Source organism: Sciurus carolinensis, chromosome 14 (assembly GCF_902686445.1).
Source record: "Sciurus carolinensis chromosome 14, mSciCar1.2, whole genome shotgun sequence".
NCBI classification, from domain to species: domain Eukaryota; kingdom Metazoa; phylum Chordata; class Mammalia; order Rodentia; family Sciuridae; genus Sciurus; species Sciurus carolinensis.
Window position 1 is genome coordinate 75,869,932 of NC_062226.1, and position 19,050 is coordinate 75,888,981.

Below are 19,050 nucleotides of genomic sequence, written 5' to 3' on the forward strand. Positions count from 1 at the left end.
TCAGTGTAATTTCTATCCTTCTGTCTTCAAGTTCATCTATTCTTTTCTTTACATTACTCATTCTGGTGTTGAGATCAATCAGTGAATTTGAAATTTTTGGTCAATATATTTTTTTAGTTCCCAAGTTTTTATTTGCTTTTTTTTTTTATACCTTCTTATTTCTTTCCTGAGATTTTCTAATTTTTCCCTTGTTTCAAGCAAGTGCAATTGTTTGTTGAAACCTATTTATAATGCTGCTTTTAAACCCTTATCACATTGACATCTGTGTCATCATGCTCCTGATGTTTACTGTTTTTTTTCCTCATTCAAGTTGAGATTTTCTTGGTTCTTGATATGACAGTGATTTTCAGTTGTGTCCTGAAAGTTTTAGGTGTTGAGAGGCTATGGATTCTACTTAATCTTCTTGTATTTTGCTGGCAGTTGCCCCACTGAGGAGTATGTGCAGGGGCAAGGGGGGTGGATGCTCAGCCTGCTGCTGGGTCCTGATAATACCTGGGAAGGGGAGGGCAGAGAATTGGTTCAGTTGTGTGGCTGTCAGGTAAGGACAGAAGCTCGGCTTTACGCTGGGTCCTGCTGATAGTGGCTGAGCTACCTGGGTGAGGAAGGCGGAGTGCCAACCCACTCTGGCTCAGTCCACCTCTACTGCCAGGTTCCCTAGGTAGCTCCGCTGACCCCACCTCTATGGTGATGTGGGTGCCAACTCACCCTGTCCTGCTGGTACTGGGTGGGTCCAGAGGTTTAGCTCCTACTTGATTCTGCTGACACTGTGAGAAAAGCATGTTTTTTTTTTTTTTTTTGCTGGAGTAGGGTGGATATTGTCAAGATTTTCTATTCTGCTAGGCCACCCTTTCCTGGTCCTGTGATTATGTAAAATAGGTTTCTTGGTGGTTTTCTGCCTGTGCCTACTGATGGCTCCATGTTGCACATTTCTCCAGTGCCTCATCCTGGGAATGTGGGAGGCAGAAAGAGACCCCAAGAAACTCACGGTCATGTCATTCCTTAAGTTCTGAAACCCTAGCCAGTTCACTGTCTTCTTTTCACCTTTCAATCTCCCTTTGCTTGTTGGTTGTACTATGTCCAGGGTTTCTAGCTCTAAGAGGGAGGACCAATGAGAAACGGGGCTAACCATGGCTAGAACCAGAAGCCCTACTAGTTTTGATATATATATATATTTTTTAATTTTTTAATTTTTTTAGCTGTTAATAGACCTTTATTTTACTCACTTATTTTTGTTATTATTCAGTTAAAATATTTTCAGTTTCATTGTGATTTACCTTGTGACCCCTGGGACATGTAAGTGTACTGCTTCAGATAAAATGTGATGATATTTGGGATTTGTTTTAAAATAATATAGGAGAAAATGGGTGTGTATGTAGATGAAAATGCAACTGGTCAAGGATTCATCATTTTTAAAGCTGACTGGTGAACTCATAAAAGTTCATTATACTTTTCTGCCCACTTCTATATATGTTTAAAAATTTCCATAAGAAAATGTTTTAAAAATTAAAAAATACTGCTTAATTTTTAAAAACTTGAGAATTTTCACCTTAGCCTTTTACTATTGATTAATCACTATAATTAGAGTATCTCTGTATCCCTTTGACCTGTTGAAATTGATTAGAATTTGCTCCATGCTCTTACATACACTATATTAGGGCTAATGTTCCATGTGCTCTTGCACAAACCCTGTGTTCTATTGATGTTGGGTGTGTGCTCTATATATGTCAATTTGCTCATTTGTTAATTGCTTTGCTAAGTTCTGTTATAGCACTAGCAACTTTTGTCTGCTAATTCCATTAGATACTAAGTGTTATGGTTGAACTCTGCCCCAAATTTTTATGTTGATGTCCTAGCCCCCCTACTTGGAATGTGATCCTATTTGGAAATATGTTTTCTGCAGATTTTAATTAGGTCAGGTGAGGGAGCACTGAAATAGGGCAGGCCCCTACTCTAATAAGACTGATGTCTTTAGAAAATAAGGAATTTTGGTTTTCAAGATGGCGGACTAGAGGGTGGCTGCATCTCATGTTGCTCCAGGACTCAGGATTCAAAAGAGGAGATAGTGAGAGACTTGGGACCAACTCAAAGCCACCGGGTGAATCTCTGCCGCTAGGGAGGCGCCCCGGATGGGGCGGTAGTCCCAGAACACAGGGAACTTTGTGAAGTAGAGTTGCCCAACGAGACACCCCTCCCCCCGCTGGAGCAGTGAACTTGGACAACTGGGATCATCGTAGAGGAGGCGGCTCAGCACAGCGCTTGGACTCGGAGCAACCACTGGGGCTCCGGGCAGCTGCTCAGAGGAGGAGCTGCACAGCAAGCTGTTTGGACTCAGAGCAACCGCTCCTGAACACCGGGGGGGCTGCCCGGAGGAGGGGGAGGAACGTGGTGGGTCACTTGGACTCGGAGGGAACTGCACCAGAGCTACAGGCAGTTGCCAGAGGAGGAGGCCTGCAGTGAGTTGTTTGGACTCAGAGCAATCGCTCCTGAACACCGGGGGGCTGCCCGGAGGAGGAGGAGGAGCGCGGTGGGTTGCTTGGACTTGTAGTGACTGCACCAGAGCTCCTGGCAACTGCTCAGGGGAGGAGGCGGGTGGTGAGTAGTTTGGACTCAGAGTGACCGCTCCTGAACAGCCCGGGGGGCTGCCCGGAGGAGGAGGAGGAGCACGGCGGGTCACGTGGACTCGGAGTGACTGCCCAGGGCTACGGGCGGTTGGTGGGAGGAGGAGGCGCCCAGTGAGTTGCTTGGACTCCTAGCGACCGCACCAGAACACCGGGCGGCTGCCTGGAGGAAGAGGTGTGTGGCGGGTCGCTGGGACTCGGAGGGACTGTACAGGGCTCCAGGTGGCGGCTCAGAGGAAGGGCCGCATAGCCAGGCAATTAGGTGCAGAGCAGGGTCCCAGGACCTAGGAGGCTTCTTGGTGGAAGAGCCGCACAGAGACACACTTAGGGGCGAAGCAAAGGTTCCAGGACTGCTGGCAGATTCTCTGAGGAGAGGAAGCCTAAGGAAACTCGTCTGCAAAGGGTAAGGCTCCCAGGCCCAGGAGGTAGGTCCGGGTCCCTGGGAACATTGCAGAGGAAGGCAGCCCAGCCCAGGCGGTAGTTGTGGATTGAGGGGAACCTCTAGGAGGGGAACTGACCAGCGAGACCTCCCCACTGGGTGGTATTCCCTGCCGGGTGAGGTTTTCCCACAACGAGGGTAAAACCAGAGACACAGGCCCAAACAGGCCTTGCCTCAGCCTGCAGCCTAGTTCCCCTTTGGATGACCATTGGTCAACAACTGGAGGCACCTCTGCCCACTAGCAGGGAATATACCCCACCTGAAGGCCACCACCCCTAGAGAGGCAGCTTCCTTGTGGAGCACCGCATTATCAACTTCCTCCAAGACTTTAGGCAACTGAAGGTAAGAGGGGATAGACTAGAAATCTTCAGGGACATTATAAGTCAATAGAGGAAATCTGCAATATCTTAATGATCCACTGATTCCAGAACAATATGAGAAAGCAAGGGAAGAAAATGCCCCAAACAAATCTAGATGTTACATCAATAAAATTCAATGACAGCATGGCAGAAGAAATGACAGAAAGGGAGTTCAGAATGTACATAATTAAAATGGTCAGGGAAGCAAACGATCAGGTGAAAGAGCAAATGCAGGCATTGAATGATGAGATGAAAGAGCAAATGCAGGCAATGAATGATCGCACCAATCGACAGTTAAAAGAGCAAATACAAGAAGCAAAAGATCATTTCAATAGTTAGAGATATTGAAAAAAACCAAACAGAAATCCTTGAAATGAAGGAAACAATAAACCAAATTAAGAACTCCACAGAAAGCATAACCAATAGGATAGAACACCTGGAAGACAGAACCTCAGATATTGAGGACAAAATATTTAACCTTGAAAACAAAGTTGAACAAACAGAGAAGATGGTAAGAAATCATGAACACAATCTCCAAGAATTATGGGATGTCATGAAAAGGCCAAATTTAAGAATTATTGAGACTGAGGAAGGCTTAGAGAAACAAACCAAAGGAATGAACAATCTATTCAATGAAATAATATCAGAAAATTTCCCAAATCTGAAGAATGAAATGGAAAATCAAGTTCAAGAGGCTTATAGGACTCCAAATGCACAAAATTATAACAGACCCACACCAAGGCACATTATAATGAAAATACCTAACATACAAAATAAAGACAGAATTTTAAAGGTGGTGACAGAAAAGAACCAAATTACATTCAGGTGGAAACCAATACGGATATCAGCAGATTTTTCAAACCAGATCCTAAAAGCTAGAAGGGCCTGGAACAACATTTACCAAGCCCTGAGAGAAAACAGATGCCAACCAAGAATCTTATACCCAGCAAAACTTACCTTCAAATTTGACGATGAAATAAAGTCCTTCCATGATAAATAAAAGCTAAAAGAATTTACAAAAAGAAAGCCAGCATTACAGAACATTCTCAGCAAAATATTCCATGAGAAAGAGATGAAAAACAAAGAAGCAAATCAGCAAAGGGAGGAATTATCCTAAAGAAATTGTCAAATAAAGGAGTAACCAAGTCGTGTCAAAAAAATTAAATAAATAAATAAAATTAAAAAAATGAACCAAATGACCGGGAATACAAATCATATCTCAATAATAACCCTGAATGTTAAAGGCCTGAATTCATCAATCAAAAGACATAGACTGGCAGATTGGATTAAAAAGAAAGATCCAACAATATGTTGCCTGCAAGAGACTCACCTCATAGAAAAAGATACGCATAGACTAAAGGTGAAAGGATGGGGGAAAACATACCATGCACATGGACTCAGCAAAAAAGCTGCAGTAGCCATCCTCATTTCAGATAATGTGGACTTCAAGCCAAAGTTAGTCAGAAGGGATAAAGAAGGACATGTCATACTGCTTAAGGGAAGCATAAATCAGCAAGACATAACAATCATAAACATCTATGCCCCAAACAGTGGCTCATCCATGTATGTCAAACAAATCCTTCTCAATTTCAGAAACCAAATAGACCATAACACAATAATACTAGGTGATTTTAACACGCCTCTCACCACTGGACAGATCTTCCAAACAAAAATTGAACAAAGAAACCTTAGATCTCAATAATACAATCAATAATTTAGACTTAATGGACATTTATAGAATATACCATCCAACCAAGAGCAAATACACTTTCTTCTCAGCAGCACATGGATCCTTCTCTAAAATAGACCATATATTATGCCACAAAGCTAATGTTAACAAATACAAGAAGATAGAGACACTACCTTGTATTCTATCAGATCATAATGGACTGAAGTTAGAAATAAATGAAAGATTAAAAACAGAAATTACTCCAACACCTGGAGATTAAACAATATGCTATTATATGATGAATGGATAACAGAAGATATTAGGAAGGAAATTTAAAAATTCTTAGAGGTAAATGAGAACAAAGAAACATCATATCAAAATCTCTGGGACACTATGAAAGCAGTACTTAGAGTAAAATTTATTTCATGGAGCGCATTCAATAAAAGAAGTAAAACTCAACAAATAAACAACCTAACACTACAGCTCAAAGCCCTAGAAAAAGAAGAACAGACCAACACCAAAAGTAGTAGAAGACAGGAAATAGTTAAACTGAGAGCTGAAATCAACGAAATTGAAACGAAAGAAACAATACAAAAAATTAACAAAATAAATAGTTGGTTCTTCAAAAAAATTAAAAAATTGTTAAACCTTTAGCCACACTAACAAAGAGAAGACGAGAGAAAACCCAAATCACTAAAATTCGGAATGAACAAGGAAATATCACAACAGACATGATTGAAATACAAAACATAATTAGAAGCTATTTTGAAAATCTATACTCCAACAAAATAAAAAATTTCAAAGACATCAACAGGTTTCTAGAGACATATGAATTGCCTAAACTGAATGAGGAGGACATACACAATTTAAATAGACCAATTTCAAGCAATGAAATAGAAGAAGTCATCAAAAGCCTACCAACAAAGAAAAGTCCAGGAGCAGATGGGTTCTCAGTCGAGTTCTACAAAACCTTTAAAGAAGAGCTCATTCTAATACTTCTCAAAGTATTCCATAAAATAGAAGAGGAGGGAACCCTCCCAAACTCATTCTATGAAGCCAATATCACCCTGATACCTAAACTAGACAGAGACACATCGAGGAAAGAAAATTTCAGACCAATATCCTTAATGAACATCGACGCAAAAATTCTCAACAAAATTTTAGCAAATCGCATACAAAAACACATTAAAAAGATAGTGTACCATGATCAAGTGGGTTTCATCCCAGGGATGCAAGGTTGGTTTCAACATCAGGAAATCAATAAATATAATTCACCATATCAACAGACTTAAAATCAAGAATCACATGATTATTTCAATAGATGCAGAAAAAGCATTTGATAAAATACAGCACCCCTTCATGCTCAAAACACTAGAAAAAATAGGGATAGTGGGAACATTCCTTAACATTGCAAAGGCCATCTATGCTAACCCCATGGCTAATATCATTCTAAATGGTGAAAAACTGAAAGCATTCCCCCTAAAAACTGGAACAAGGCAGGGATGCCCTCTTTCACCACTCCTATTCAATATCGTCCTTGAAACTCTAGCCAGAGCAATTAGACAGACCAAAGAAATTAAAGGGATACGAATAGGAAAAGAAGAACTCAAACTATCCCTATTTGCTGATGATATGATTATATACTTAGAGGAACCAGGAAATTCCACCAGAAAACTTTTAGAACTCATAAGTGAATTCAGTAAAGTAGTGGGATATAAGATCAATGCACATAAATCTATTGCATTTTTATACATAAGTGATGAATCTATGGAAAGAATAATTAGGAAAACTACCCCATTCACAATAGCCTCGAAAAAAATAAAATACTTGGGAATAAATCTCACAAAAGAGGTGAAAGACCTCTACAATGAGAACTACAGAACACTAAAGAAAGAAATTAAAGAAAACCTTAGAACATTGAAAGATCTCCCATGTTCTTGGATAGGAAGAATTAATATTGCCAAAATGGCCATACTACCAAAAGTGCTATACAGATTCAATGCAATTCCAATTAAAATCCCAAAGACGTATCTTACAGAAATAGAGCAAGCAATTATGAAATTCATCTGGAAGAATAAGAAACCCAGAATGGCTAAGGCAATCCTTGGCAGAAAGAGTGAAGCAGGGGGTATCGCAATACCAGATCTTCAACTCTACTACAAAGCAATAGTAACAAAAACGGCATGGTATTGGTACCAAAATAGAAAGGTGGATCAATGGTACAGAATAGAGGACACGGACACAAACCCGAATAAATACAATTTTCTCATACTAGACAAAGGGGCCAAAAATATGCGATGGAGAAAAGATAGCCTCTTCAACAAATGGTGCTGGGAAAATTGGAAATCCATATGCAACAGAATGAAACTAAACCCATATCTCTCACCATGCACGAAACTAAACTCAAAATGGATTAAGGATCTCGGAATCAGACCAGAGACCTTGCATCTTATAGAAGAAAAAGTAGGTCCAGATCTTCAACATGTTGGCTTAGGACCAGACTTCCTCAAAAGGACTCCCATAGTACAAGAAATAAAAGCAAGAATCAATAACTGGGATAGATTCAAACTAAAAAGCTTTCTCTCAGCAAAGGAAACTATCAGCAGTGCGAAGAAAGAGCCTACAGAGTGGGAGAAAATCTTTGCCAATCATACTTCAGATAGAGCACTAATCTCCAGAATCTATAAAGAACTCAAAAAACTCTACACCAAGAATGCAAATAATCCAATCGACAAATGGGCTAAGGAAATGAATAGACACTTCACAGAAGAAGATGTACAAGCAATTAACAAACATATGGAAAAATGTTCAACATCTCTAGTAATAAGAGAAATGCAAATCAAAACCACCCTAAGATTCCATCTCACCCCAATTAGAATGGCGATTATCAAGAATACAAGCAACAACAGGTGTTGGCAAGGATGTGGGGAGAAAGGTGCACTCATACATTGCTGGTGGGGCTGCAAATTAGTGCAGCCACTCTGGAAAGCAGTGTGGAGATTCCTTAGAAAACTTGGAATGGAACCACTATTTGACCCAGCTATCCCACTCCTTGGCCTATACCCAAAGGACTTAAAATCAGCATACTACAGAGATACAGCCACATCAATGTTCCTAGCTGCTCAATTCACAATAGCGAGATTGTGGAACCAACCTAGATGTCCTTCAATTGATGAATGGATAAAGAAAATGTGGTATATATATACAATGGAATATTACTCAGCCATAAAGAATGATAAAATTATGGCATTTGCAGGCAAGTGGATGAAATTGGAGAATATCATGCTAAGTGAGATAAGCCAATCTCAAAAAACCAAAGGAAGAATGATATCGCTAATAAGTGTATGATGACACATAAGGGGAGGTGGAAGGGGTTAGGGTTAGAGTTAGGGTTAGGGAGGGGGGCAAGAATGGAGGAAGGAAGGACTGTATAGAGGGAAAAGAGGGGTGGGAGGGGTGGGGGGAAGGGAAAAAATAACAGAATGAATCAACCAACATCACCCTATGTAAATTTATGATTACACAAATGGTGTGCCTTTACGCCATGTACAAATAGAGAAACAACATGTATCCCATTTGTTTACAATAAAAAAAAAAAAAAAAGAAAATGGGGAATTTTGACATAGTCACTCATAGGGACAATGTCCTGTGAAGATGAAGGCAGAGATGGGATGAGGCAACAGAGGCTGGGGAATGCTAAGCATTCCTGCCAACAAGCGGAAGCTAAGAAGAAGCCTGATGCAGATTCTTCTCACAGCCCTCCAAGGGCCCCAGTCCTGTCCACCCTTCCAGTCTTTGGAACCATGAGACAATACATATTTGTTGTTTAGGCCATCCTGTCTATAGTATTTTGTTAATGCTATCAAACATGAATGAAGTTGTGCTAAAATTTCCCACGATAATCATGGATTTGTTTATTTCTCCTCTTAGTTCTGTCAGTTTTTACTTTGTATGTTTTGATGTCATGTTACTGGTACTTTCAAATTTTAGGTTGTTTTATTTTCCTGTTGAATTGACTCATTTATGTTTCTTTATCTCTAGGAACACTGTGCCTTAAAGCTTACTTTGTCTGTTCTGACTATAGTTAGTATAGTTATGCCAGTTTTCTTTCAACAGACATTATCTTTTCTTACTCCTTTATTGTCTACTTTTCTATGTTCTCAATTTATGTCTCTCTCTTTTAAAGAAGTTATAGTTGGCTTAAAAAAAAAATTCAAGCTGGGCATGGTAGTGCACACTTATACTCCCAGCAACCTGAAAGGCTGAGGCGGGAGGGTTAAAGCCAGCCTCAGCCTCAGCAATGTAAAAGGGCTGGGAATGTTGCTCAGTGGTTAAGGACCATTGCGTTCAATCCCTAGTGCCACCCCTGCCCTCAAAAACAAACAAACAAACAAAAAAACGAGTCTGACAATCTTTGGAGTACTTTAGTTCATTTAACCTAATGTAGCTACTGATATTTTGGGGGCTGAAATCTATCACCTTACTGTTATTTTCTATTTGTTCCTTCATTCTTTTTTTAATTCATGCTTTTTATTTCTTTTATCAACTATATTATAAAAATTATTTCCTCTGTGAATTTAATAGTTATACACCTTTAAACCATTCTTTTAGTGCTTACAAGTGTCTACATCACTTTGACTTGGCTTAAATTTGCACATTACCTGCAAAGTTCAAGTTTTTCCTTAAGATAGGCTCCTGGATGTGGGACACTTGAGTTCAAGGAATTTTAAGGTTTTTGAGACACATGCTCAATATTTTTTTTTTTCAGAAAGCTTATATCAATTTATACTTTCATCTAAAGTACATGAGTATGTTTTTAACTTACTGAGCCCATACCATTAACAGATAATTATCACTGCTTTAAAGATCTTTGTTTACTTGGTAAGTGGGAATAAAAGTATCTTGCAATTCTCTTATAAGTTTGGAGTTGACTTTTTGCTATACATTTACTAATCAAACAACCTACTGCTTCTATGAACAACTTATTCACATGCTTACACCATTTTTCTACTGGGTTACTAGTTTTTTTTTTTTTTTCTTATTGGTTTGTAAGAGCTCACTAAAATGGAGGAATGATAATTCCTTGTAAAATTGTTGACACCAGTTTTTCATGGTTTCAGTCTTACTTTGTAATCATCTTTCTCAGTTAGCTTTGTATGAGAGAAGAAAAAAATATCCTGGTTGCAACTTGACACAAGAATAGAGAGTAAGTCAAGGATTTTGTCTTTCTTGAAACTATTATGTGTCTGTAAGAACTCTAATGTAACATTTTCCCTCCAAGATTATCAAAGTTAAAAATAACATACTTTATGACCTTTTAAGAGAGCTCATTCTTTGCCAGTGTGCATATGTACTCGATGAAAATCCTGTTAATTATAAAAGTTCTTAAGACCATTAAATGTAACATAGTGTATTATAATATTCTCTATGGGAAAATAAAATTTTCTGGTGGACTTTAATACTTTGGTTACAAAATAGGGTTAGCCTTGGGTAAGGGAATTGAGGTTAGTGCATATGAAAGATATTCCCAAGCCTTCTTGAGTAGTGAAAAGAAAAAAACAAGCTGCCTGGTATTCAGGCCACCGGGAAGGAAAAGCTAAAAAATGAAAGCTTAGGGTTTGCTCCAGGAGAGATATTCTGGTGGGGTGAGGTTGGGGGTGCCAAGTACAGTTAGTTTTGTATAACCAGGACAGGGTAAAGTAGAGAGACAGTGAGCCTGCTTTGCACTAGCTTCCAGAAGGAAAATCTATTATCTCAACGTTCTAAGTTTTAAATATAAATCTGGGGAAAAGATTTACTAAATAGTTGGACATAAATCAGAAACCTGCAAATGCTGGTTCACAGTAGAGCAATATATTTAAACATGTTTTAAGGTTTGAAAAAGAAAATGAATATAAGCACATGGTTTACAATCTAATTTACTTACCATCATACTGCAAAAATCCATTTTTATCTGTCTCTATCTCAGACTCTGGCTGGAAAAATAACAAAGTACCCATCAACACAGTGTTTAGGGAAGAAATGATACAATTACAGAGTACATAAGAGACAGCCTTTAATAAATGCTTTGGATGATCAAAGATCGGCACCAAAAGATGGTGCCCTCTAGTGGATAAGATGTACTACTGCGCTGAGTTGGCCCTATGTACAAAGGCACACTGCTCAGTACAGGTTGTTTGGATGTAATTCCATTAACTGTGTCATTAAACATTCTTGTATGAAATAAATTTTATCAGTTTTACAGATACCTTAAAGAAGTCATCCTGAGATATTATGCTGCAGTTTGGGAGGTGTTTCTGCAAGTTCTTTGCCAGTGTTGTCTTCCCACCATTTGTCACACTGAACCAAATGAAAAAAATATATCAAGAAAGAATGCATTAAAAACACGAACATTTTAATATGAACTTTTTATAAAAATATTTGCTGATCCAAAAATGATTTCTTTCATAGGTACTGCTTTTTTGGTTGGCAAAACCAAGGGCGCTAATAGATATGCTGCACTAAATGGTAGGAAATAAGTTTGGAAGGATTGATGAGAAAGGCAACTACCTACCAAGTAAGTGAACCAGGTACTATGACTGGAAAATTATGTTGGGTTGAAGCAAAATACATTTTTGCTTATGGCAAAACATTCCTGGGGTTCATATGCAACACAGAAAAAATGAGTGGCACATTTTAGTTCAAGTACATACTGGGGAGGTCCACAGTCATTTATCACATCGGGTCAGTTATTTGCCCTTCTGGCTGGACTGTGACATCAAAAAGAACTGGCACCTGACTTTTGTGTGTCTTGTTTCCCTGCATGGCACAGAGGAGGCACTTCTCTACTCAAGTCACTTTTTCAGAGGTTTTTAATCTGGGGCTTATGTACCTCCAGAGGATCTATGACAGAATTCAAGTCTTTGTGAACCTGAATGGGAAAGAAATTATTCCTTTATTTTCACTAAATTTTAACAGAAAATTAGCATTGCCCATAATTATAAGTAAAAATCCAGAGTATTATTAACAGTACCTGAGATTTTATCACCAGTAGAAATTGCACAAATTGTCATCCTGTACTATAGCTGGGGTAATCTTTAATCATCATTGGTGCTCATTATTATTTCTAAATTTATGGCAGTTTTAAAACTCGCCAATGGATATTGTTATTAATTGTGTTAACAAAGAAGTGTATACTTCACAAAGGCACAAACTTATTTAGAAATGTTTTTATAACTATGTAACTAATTTCCTTTGAATTTTCCCTTTTATTTTGTGTATTTAAAACCACTGCTCTGAAAAGAGGTCAGGATTTTACCATGCCACCAAATGTCCACAGCACAAAGCCTCTGACTGTATTTCTATTTGAAAGAATCTGTGCTTAATCCCAGATGAGATCAATATTGCAATGTTGATAATCTTTAGAACAGTGAAACTGAACTATTATTCATCAAAATTGTTTGTTGTATACAATTCAGTTATTACCTGATTACCTTATATGTACAAAGTAGAAGAAATGGAGTTATGAATTCATTGAAAATAAGGAAAAGTGTGTGTGTGGGGTGTGGTATTATGTCTTGAGAGAATACTGTTACAACCTTTTTCCTTTTTAACAAAATGCCTGTAAAACATACTGAAAGTTCATATTTTATATAATGAATTTTGGCTTAAAACAGATAATAAACATAATAAACAGGGGTGTCTTTATTAAGGCTAAGAAATCTGGTTGGAGTATGTGTCACTTTCTAGACTTAGATCCCTTTTGTTAAGATCATGCAGTTGAACCAACAGTCATTAGATCCCTTCTCAATGACTTAGTTGGAGCCAGTGAGAAATAATCTGTTTTTATGCAAGGTTTGGAAGAGGTGGACTGGCTAGGAGATGAAGGTCGCAGACAGGATAGGGAGAAAAGGTATTAAAAAGTCTGAACCTAGGAGCTGGGGTGTAGATCAGTGGTAAAGCACTTGCCTAGCACGTGCAAGGCCCTGGGTTCAATTCCCAGCACTGTGAGCCCAAGCTTAGGATTCATACTTGGCATGTAGCCATCCTGGTCAGGTGACACGTTAGGACTCAACACTTCTCCTTCAGCAGGCTCTCAATCTCCCTCACATGCACACGCCCCCCCACCATTCAAGGGGTAAAGTGTTCTCAGAACATGTTCCACCCTACGATTTTAGGACAGAAAATAGGTGACTATTTGGTGGCACTCCCTTCTTTATGATACCCAAATAAATGTAAAACTCCTGGCTTATTTTTTACATGCCAGGTAAAAAGAGGACTCAAGGTAATTAGAACATGACTGTTGCTGGGGAAGAGTTAAAAAGGGTGTCTAGAATCACTCAAACAAGTAAAGAATTCATTATGCAACAGGTAGTTATGAATGGTTCCATATTCCAGTTTCAGAAATCAAGGATTGAAAAGTTGTATACTAAGAAAATTTGCCCAAGGTAACTAGTCAGTAGTGGAGATGAGAAACAAAGTCTACACCTGGATCTTTGTGGAACTCTGAGACTCTGATGAAGGTTATAAGCCCTTTTTCCAGGGGCTGGGAATGTAGTTTGGTGGCAGAGGATATGCTTACTATGCTTGAATGCTTGGGATCAATCTCCCACACCAAAATATGTACATCTATACATACAATAAACCCTTTTCCCAAAAAATGAACATCTCCACACATGCATAACATTTTCAGGAGGTTCATGGGTGCCCCTAGATTTTAGCACTTCTACAATTTCTTGCAGTTTTAATTGAGTAGCAACTTCGTAGGGAGCAAGTGGTTAGGTATCCAGGAAAGCTACAACGCAGTGGGTTTGGAGGAAGGATGGAAGGCAGGGACATAAGTCCCAGTGCTGAGTCTGGCATAGGCTTCACACAAGCAGCAGCACTAAATGAAGTCATGGTGCTCATTAAAGAGACAATGGGAAGGAGGCTTTCTTCTTAGGAGTAAGGAACAATAGTAACTTGTGTATGTGGCACACAGGTATAGGCACATTTCTGGACAGAGGTTACCGTGCTGGAACATGGAGAAGGAAATCTTATACACACACAGAAAGAAAATCAGAGTAGGTCCTCTAGTGGACATGTGTACTTGCTTCCCCAGGATCCATGCCATCTTTTGAGGTCTGGTTTGGTAGCATGGACCCCACTCTCAACTCCAGAACAGGGTCCCGCTGGTCTAAACCAATCAATGTTGTCCCATTACATTTTTTCCCCTAGTGACAGGCTAAAAAGCAACATGTAAGTCACAAGGAGCTACTTGTAGCAGCATAATCCAAAAAGAGGAGCAAGTGTAGGATAAATCTAGATAAAGACAGAACCACAGTAGTGTCTAATCCAGTCTTGCCTTTGATAACAGCTCCAGAAAGTAAACAGTAAACTGTGTAAACGCTGTTGACTGACCCTTCTCTTTCTATGAGAAATGCTCCCATCTCTTGCTGGTATTGATGTAGCAGCACTCTGCTGTGGCCTGCTCTTCTCCAGGACTCCAGATTTCCCACTGCTTCTCCTTTCACCATCACAACCATGTGAAAACTTCATTAGGTCATCTGGCTATCGTGACCAGCTGTTTGCAGCAAAGTTACTCACCCACCAATTCCAATGACAAATGTTCTCATAATTAGTTTTGAAAAATCACGTCTTCCTAATATTTCCTAAAATTAAAAAAAGAAATGAGTATCATTTTGTTGATATTCCTGAATTTTGTTGAGACTCCTGAATTAGCACCAGCTGAGAGGGGAGGATGATAGTGATGGTTTGTTACTCCAGTCCTATATTACCCACAAGGTATGGCAAAGCTTTCCTGCTAGCAGGTCACTACCAAATGCTAACAGCTATTGCCTGCTCAGTCTGTCAACTAGTGTCCAGTGCACTGCAGGACCCCCATGGCCATGCACACACATGTGAACCCCTCTGTTTCCAAGATCATGGAAGTGTTGCCAGACCACAGAGAAGTCTGCAGACTTTCAGCTTCTCCTTAGCCAGGTCACCTTTCACCTGCAGATTCAGTAACCTGGATGACCCATGTCCCTGAGAAAAGGATCCCTCTTGGGCTAGCCTCTCTGTCTCCCCTTGTAAAAAAGGAAGAAAGGCACTGCTGGCCAGAGGCAAGTATGAGTTTATGTGCTTTACTGGCACTGTTTCTTCATCCAAAGCCTAGATCCAGGGCTTGGCTAGGCAAATTCTTTGAAAAGGGCTATGCAGGCCAAGAGGCCAAGTCTGGGTTATTACATATGGAGTTATATCACAAGAGAAAAAACAAATCTTCACAAACTTTTTATGACATTCAACATATAATCATAATTGCATACGTTTTGTGTATATGGGGCAATTCAAGTCTGCTACTGAGAGTAGCAAATCCTTTCTGCTGGAATAACATGTCCCTTAACTGGATTTCAAAGCTTACCTTCTCTTATGTGAAACTGGCAACATTCAGGCAGAGGGGGTCAGGCTGTTTTCTTGACCCCTGGTCTAGGGCATTTCCTCTACAGTCCCCTAAAATTCATTAAAGGGATCCTTGCATATTACATCATTTTCATCTTTAAGTGAAAAGATGAAGTAAGGCTGGAAGGACCCTTAGAATTGTGGTTCCTAGAGGTCATTCCTGACTGGGGCTGCTCTTCCTTTATGCTCCTATAGGATGGTCAGTTACCTAAGCTATGCAGCCAGGCATGAGTGGCTGCATAGATGGAGGCTGCCAGCAGATCCGATCCCTCCTACCCCTAACCTGTGTCTAGATTCCCTTGGGGAGGGGGTGTGGAGAAGAACCTGGTGGGGAGAGGGCAGTGGTTCCTTGGCTTCTTCAGTTTATCCAAAATATTCTAAATATTCTAAATGACTGTAATTGCTTAAGGTTAGGTTCCACTTTCACTACAGCCTACGGAAGAGAAGAATTTGAGTTTCACCTGGAATCACACTGTTGAATATGCACCTCCATCCAAATTGCCAATGTGGATCAAGGGGAAATCATATATAATGCTATTGTAAAATATATTTTTATGTTGTAATGTTTCTGCTTTTGAATTTTATTTTACCCTATTTTTTCCCCCTCAGTACTAGGGATTGAACCAAAGGGTGGTCTACCACTGAGGTACCCCCCTCCCCAGCCCTTTTTAATTTTTAGAAGCTGGGTCTAAATTGCTCAGGTTGGCCTGGAACTTGCAATCCAGTTTCAGCCTCCTGTGTTAATGGGATTATAGGCATGTACCACTGTGCCTAGCATACTCTATTCTTACTTTTGATATGTCAGTGGAAAGTTATCAATTTTTTTTATTTTTTGGGAAGGGAGAAGTTGCTCTTTATCTTGAGATGGTTCCTGTTTTTCTCTTTTGTTTTTGGTACTGGGGAATGAACCTGGGGCACTTAACTACTGAGTCCTTCCTTTTTTTTTTTTTTTTTTTTTTTTTAATTTTGAGACAGGGTCTTGCTAAATTGCTGAGGCTGGCCTTGAACTTGCAATCCTCCTGTCTCTGACTTCTGCATATCTGGTATTACAGGTAGGTACCACTTGTGGCTCGCTGAAATGGTTTCTTGCTTACTTTTTTTTTTTTTGGTGGTAAATGCCCTTTATCTTATGATGTCAGTACAAGGCAGCAGACTGATGTCCTTACTTGGTAAAAAAGAAAAATCACAACATTTTGTCTTTCCTTGTCGCCACCTTATTTTTGATAGTTTGTCAGAACATAAATTCTCAAGTTTGAGGTACAGTCTTAAAGAGATCACTTTGCCTACCTCCCTTCATTTCTAATAAGTGGAAACTGGCCCAAACTGGAATGACATACCCAAGGTCTTACAGCTAATACGGAAAAAAGTCAGAAATGAAACTAAATCAGTTAACATATTTCCATCACCCCCAGCTGCTACAAAGCACTTTATTAACAAGAACATGGAAAGAATGTTGCTTGTGTGCTAGCTTAACTGTCAGGCTCTGATGTATAATTGATGGAGCATACATTTGCTGAGCAGACTGAATGGAAAGGACTTCTGGTCCCCCATAATAATTGCCACATCTGTGCACACACATGACGATACTACATCAATTACCTGGCATGCAGATAACAAGCAAGTGTGGTTTATGGCACTGGAAATACGCTTGAGGGGGTTAGGTGTGTGGAAACTATCAATTCAGCCAGGAGTGAGGGAAGTCAAGAACCTACCTATAAAATCTCTCAGGAAGGAAGGGAAGGGAACTCCTACAGTCAATGCTAGTTTTTAATCAAAACAGGGACTTCCAGCTCTACCTCAGTTAGCAGTCTGGGCCTGTTCAAGGATGTGTTTGGTTAAAATGTCAGGTGTATCCCATTGGCAATGAGCAGGTGACAATGTGGGAAGGGTTGGAAACTCAAAATGCAGAAACAAGGCAGGTGGCTGGGCTGAGTTACCAGGATATAGTGAAGGCTGGGTCCAGAAATCCGTGATACCATCTATTTCAAGAACAGTGTTGGATATACAGGGCAGCTTCAACTGAACTCCAAGTTTAGACAGGGCATCATCTGCCTGCATATCACCATCTGTTTATTTTACTGTCTTTTGCCCTCTTTAAAAGCTGTTTAAAAATCAAACTTAAAAGTTTGCCATCAAGAGCTGCCAGGCTCCAAATATTTGCAGCGGCAGACTTCAACAAACCAAACACAAGTTTCATCAACTGTGAACTGCAGATCATATGATGTCTTTTGGAGAAACCTTTTGAACTTTCCAGCTTCATCAATTCAGGGGATACTACCACTAGGAGATATCTACCATCTCCAGTCTTGTGGAATACTCATGTAGTTCATTTCCCCAATGTGTGCAAAGCTTTTTTAACACCAGAGAGCATTTGCATGAGAACAGACTAAAATGGCAAGAGCAATATCCAAATGTATCATTTTTATTTTTTTATATTTTTTTACTCCAAGTAAAATGTTGAGTGCTTTTTTCAAAATTGGCATGTTTTTATATTTAATCAATTTCACTACTAAATATGGTGAATTTTATTTATTTTTTTGGTACTGGAAATTGAACCTGGGGGTGCTTTATCGCTGAGCTACATTCCTACTTTTTATTCTGAGACAGGGACTCATTAAGTTGCTGAAGCTGGCCTAGAAATTTCGATTCTCCTGTCTCAGTCTACTGAGTTGCTGAGATTACAGGTGTGAACCACTGTGTCCATCCCACTAACACGGTGCACTGTGGATGCTAAACTACAGAAAGGTTCCACTGGGGATGTGAGCAATCAACATATTGTAAGGAAGAGGGTTAATTCCTTAACACAATACCAGCCTAAGATGACGACTGTAAACAAAAGGTGTTTTTCAAATGCATCTAAAGGACAGTCTGATATTTAAACCAAAGTGAAATGTTTTTAGAACTTCTCATTCCTTTATTTTGACTATTCTTCCATGAAGTAGGGCAGTCTTTTCCTACTTGTTTAACTTTGCTCCCTTAAATACTCTTCCAAGGTTGTCTTCTGAAAATATAACCCATGTCCTTTCCCAGTTAGAATAACTGTTTGTTTTAGATATTTTTTAACCAACTCCTAGTAGGAATTTTGAAACTTCATTTTATGTAGGTTTTTAGCTAAACAGTATTTTCTAGTCAATTTTTCTTTCCCCGAATATACGGTAGGCTTATAATACTGATTTTACTATTTTAAATTTATGCACATTGCCTTCCTTGAATGCTCCAGTCCTAGTTGACAATGAGACTCAATCAATCTGCTAGGTCAGATTTACCTTTTCTTTTTAAGTGCCAGGTAGTAAATGTTTTTGGTTTTGCGGGCAGCTGATCAACCCTGTGTTTGTAATGAAAAAGCGACCACAGCCTACACCTTAGCAAATGAGCGTGGCCATGTTCTACTAAAACTTTATGAACACTGAAATGTGAATTCCATATAATTTTCACGTGCCACAAAATAGTATTATTCTTCGATTTTTTTTCTCAGCCATTAAAAACAAAAAAAATCCTAACCACACAAAAATAGGCGGCAGACACGCTGTAGTTTGTCAACTCCAA

At 39.3% G+C, this 19,050-nt stretch overlaps 1 protein-coding gene across 11 annotated transcripts in view; it reads right to left on the reverse strand.

Annotated features, from left to right (window-relative positions):
- The window catches only part of Nmrk1 (nicotinamide riboside kinase 1), a 31,454-nt gene that overhangs the window by 11,851 nt on the left and 553 nt on the right, over positions 1-19,050 (reverse strand). For 9 of the 11 annotated variants that reach the window (XR_007104932.1, XR_007104931.1, XM_047524458.1 and 6 more), the window contains exons 2-4: positions 14,464-14,714; positions 11,334-11,424; positions 11,012-11,060 (exon numbers count right to left, since the gene is read on the reverse strand). Coding sequence is in view for 9 of the 11 variants with exons in the window: in XM_047524458.1 (XP_047380414.1) it covers positions 11,012-11,060; positions 11,334-11,424; positions 14,464-14,588 (265 nt within the window). In the remaining 2 variants the exon portion in view is untranslated. The remainder of the gene's footprint in view (positions 1-11,011; positions 11,061-11,333; positions 11,425-14,463; positions 14,715-19,050) is intronic. The other 2 variants (XM_047524461.1, XM_047524459.1) reach the window with 1 other exon arrangement.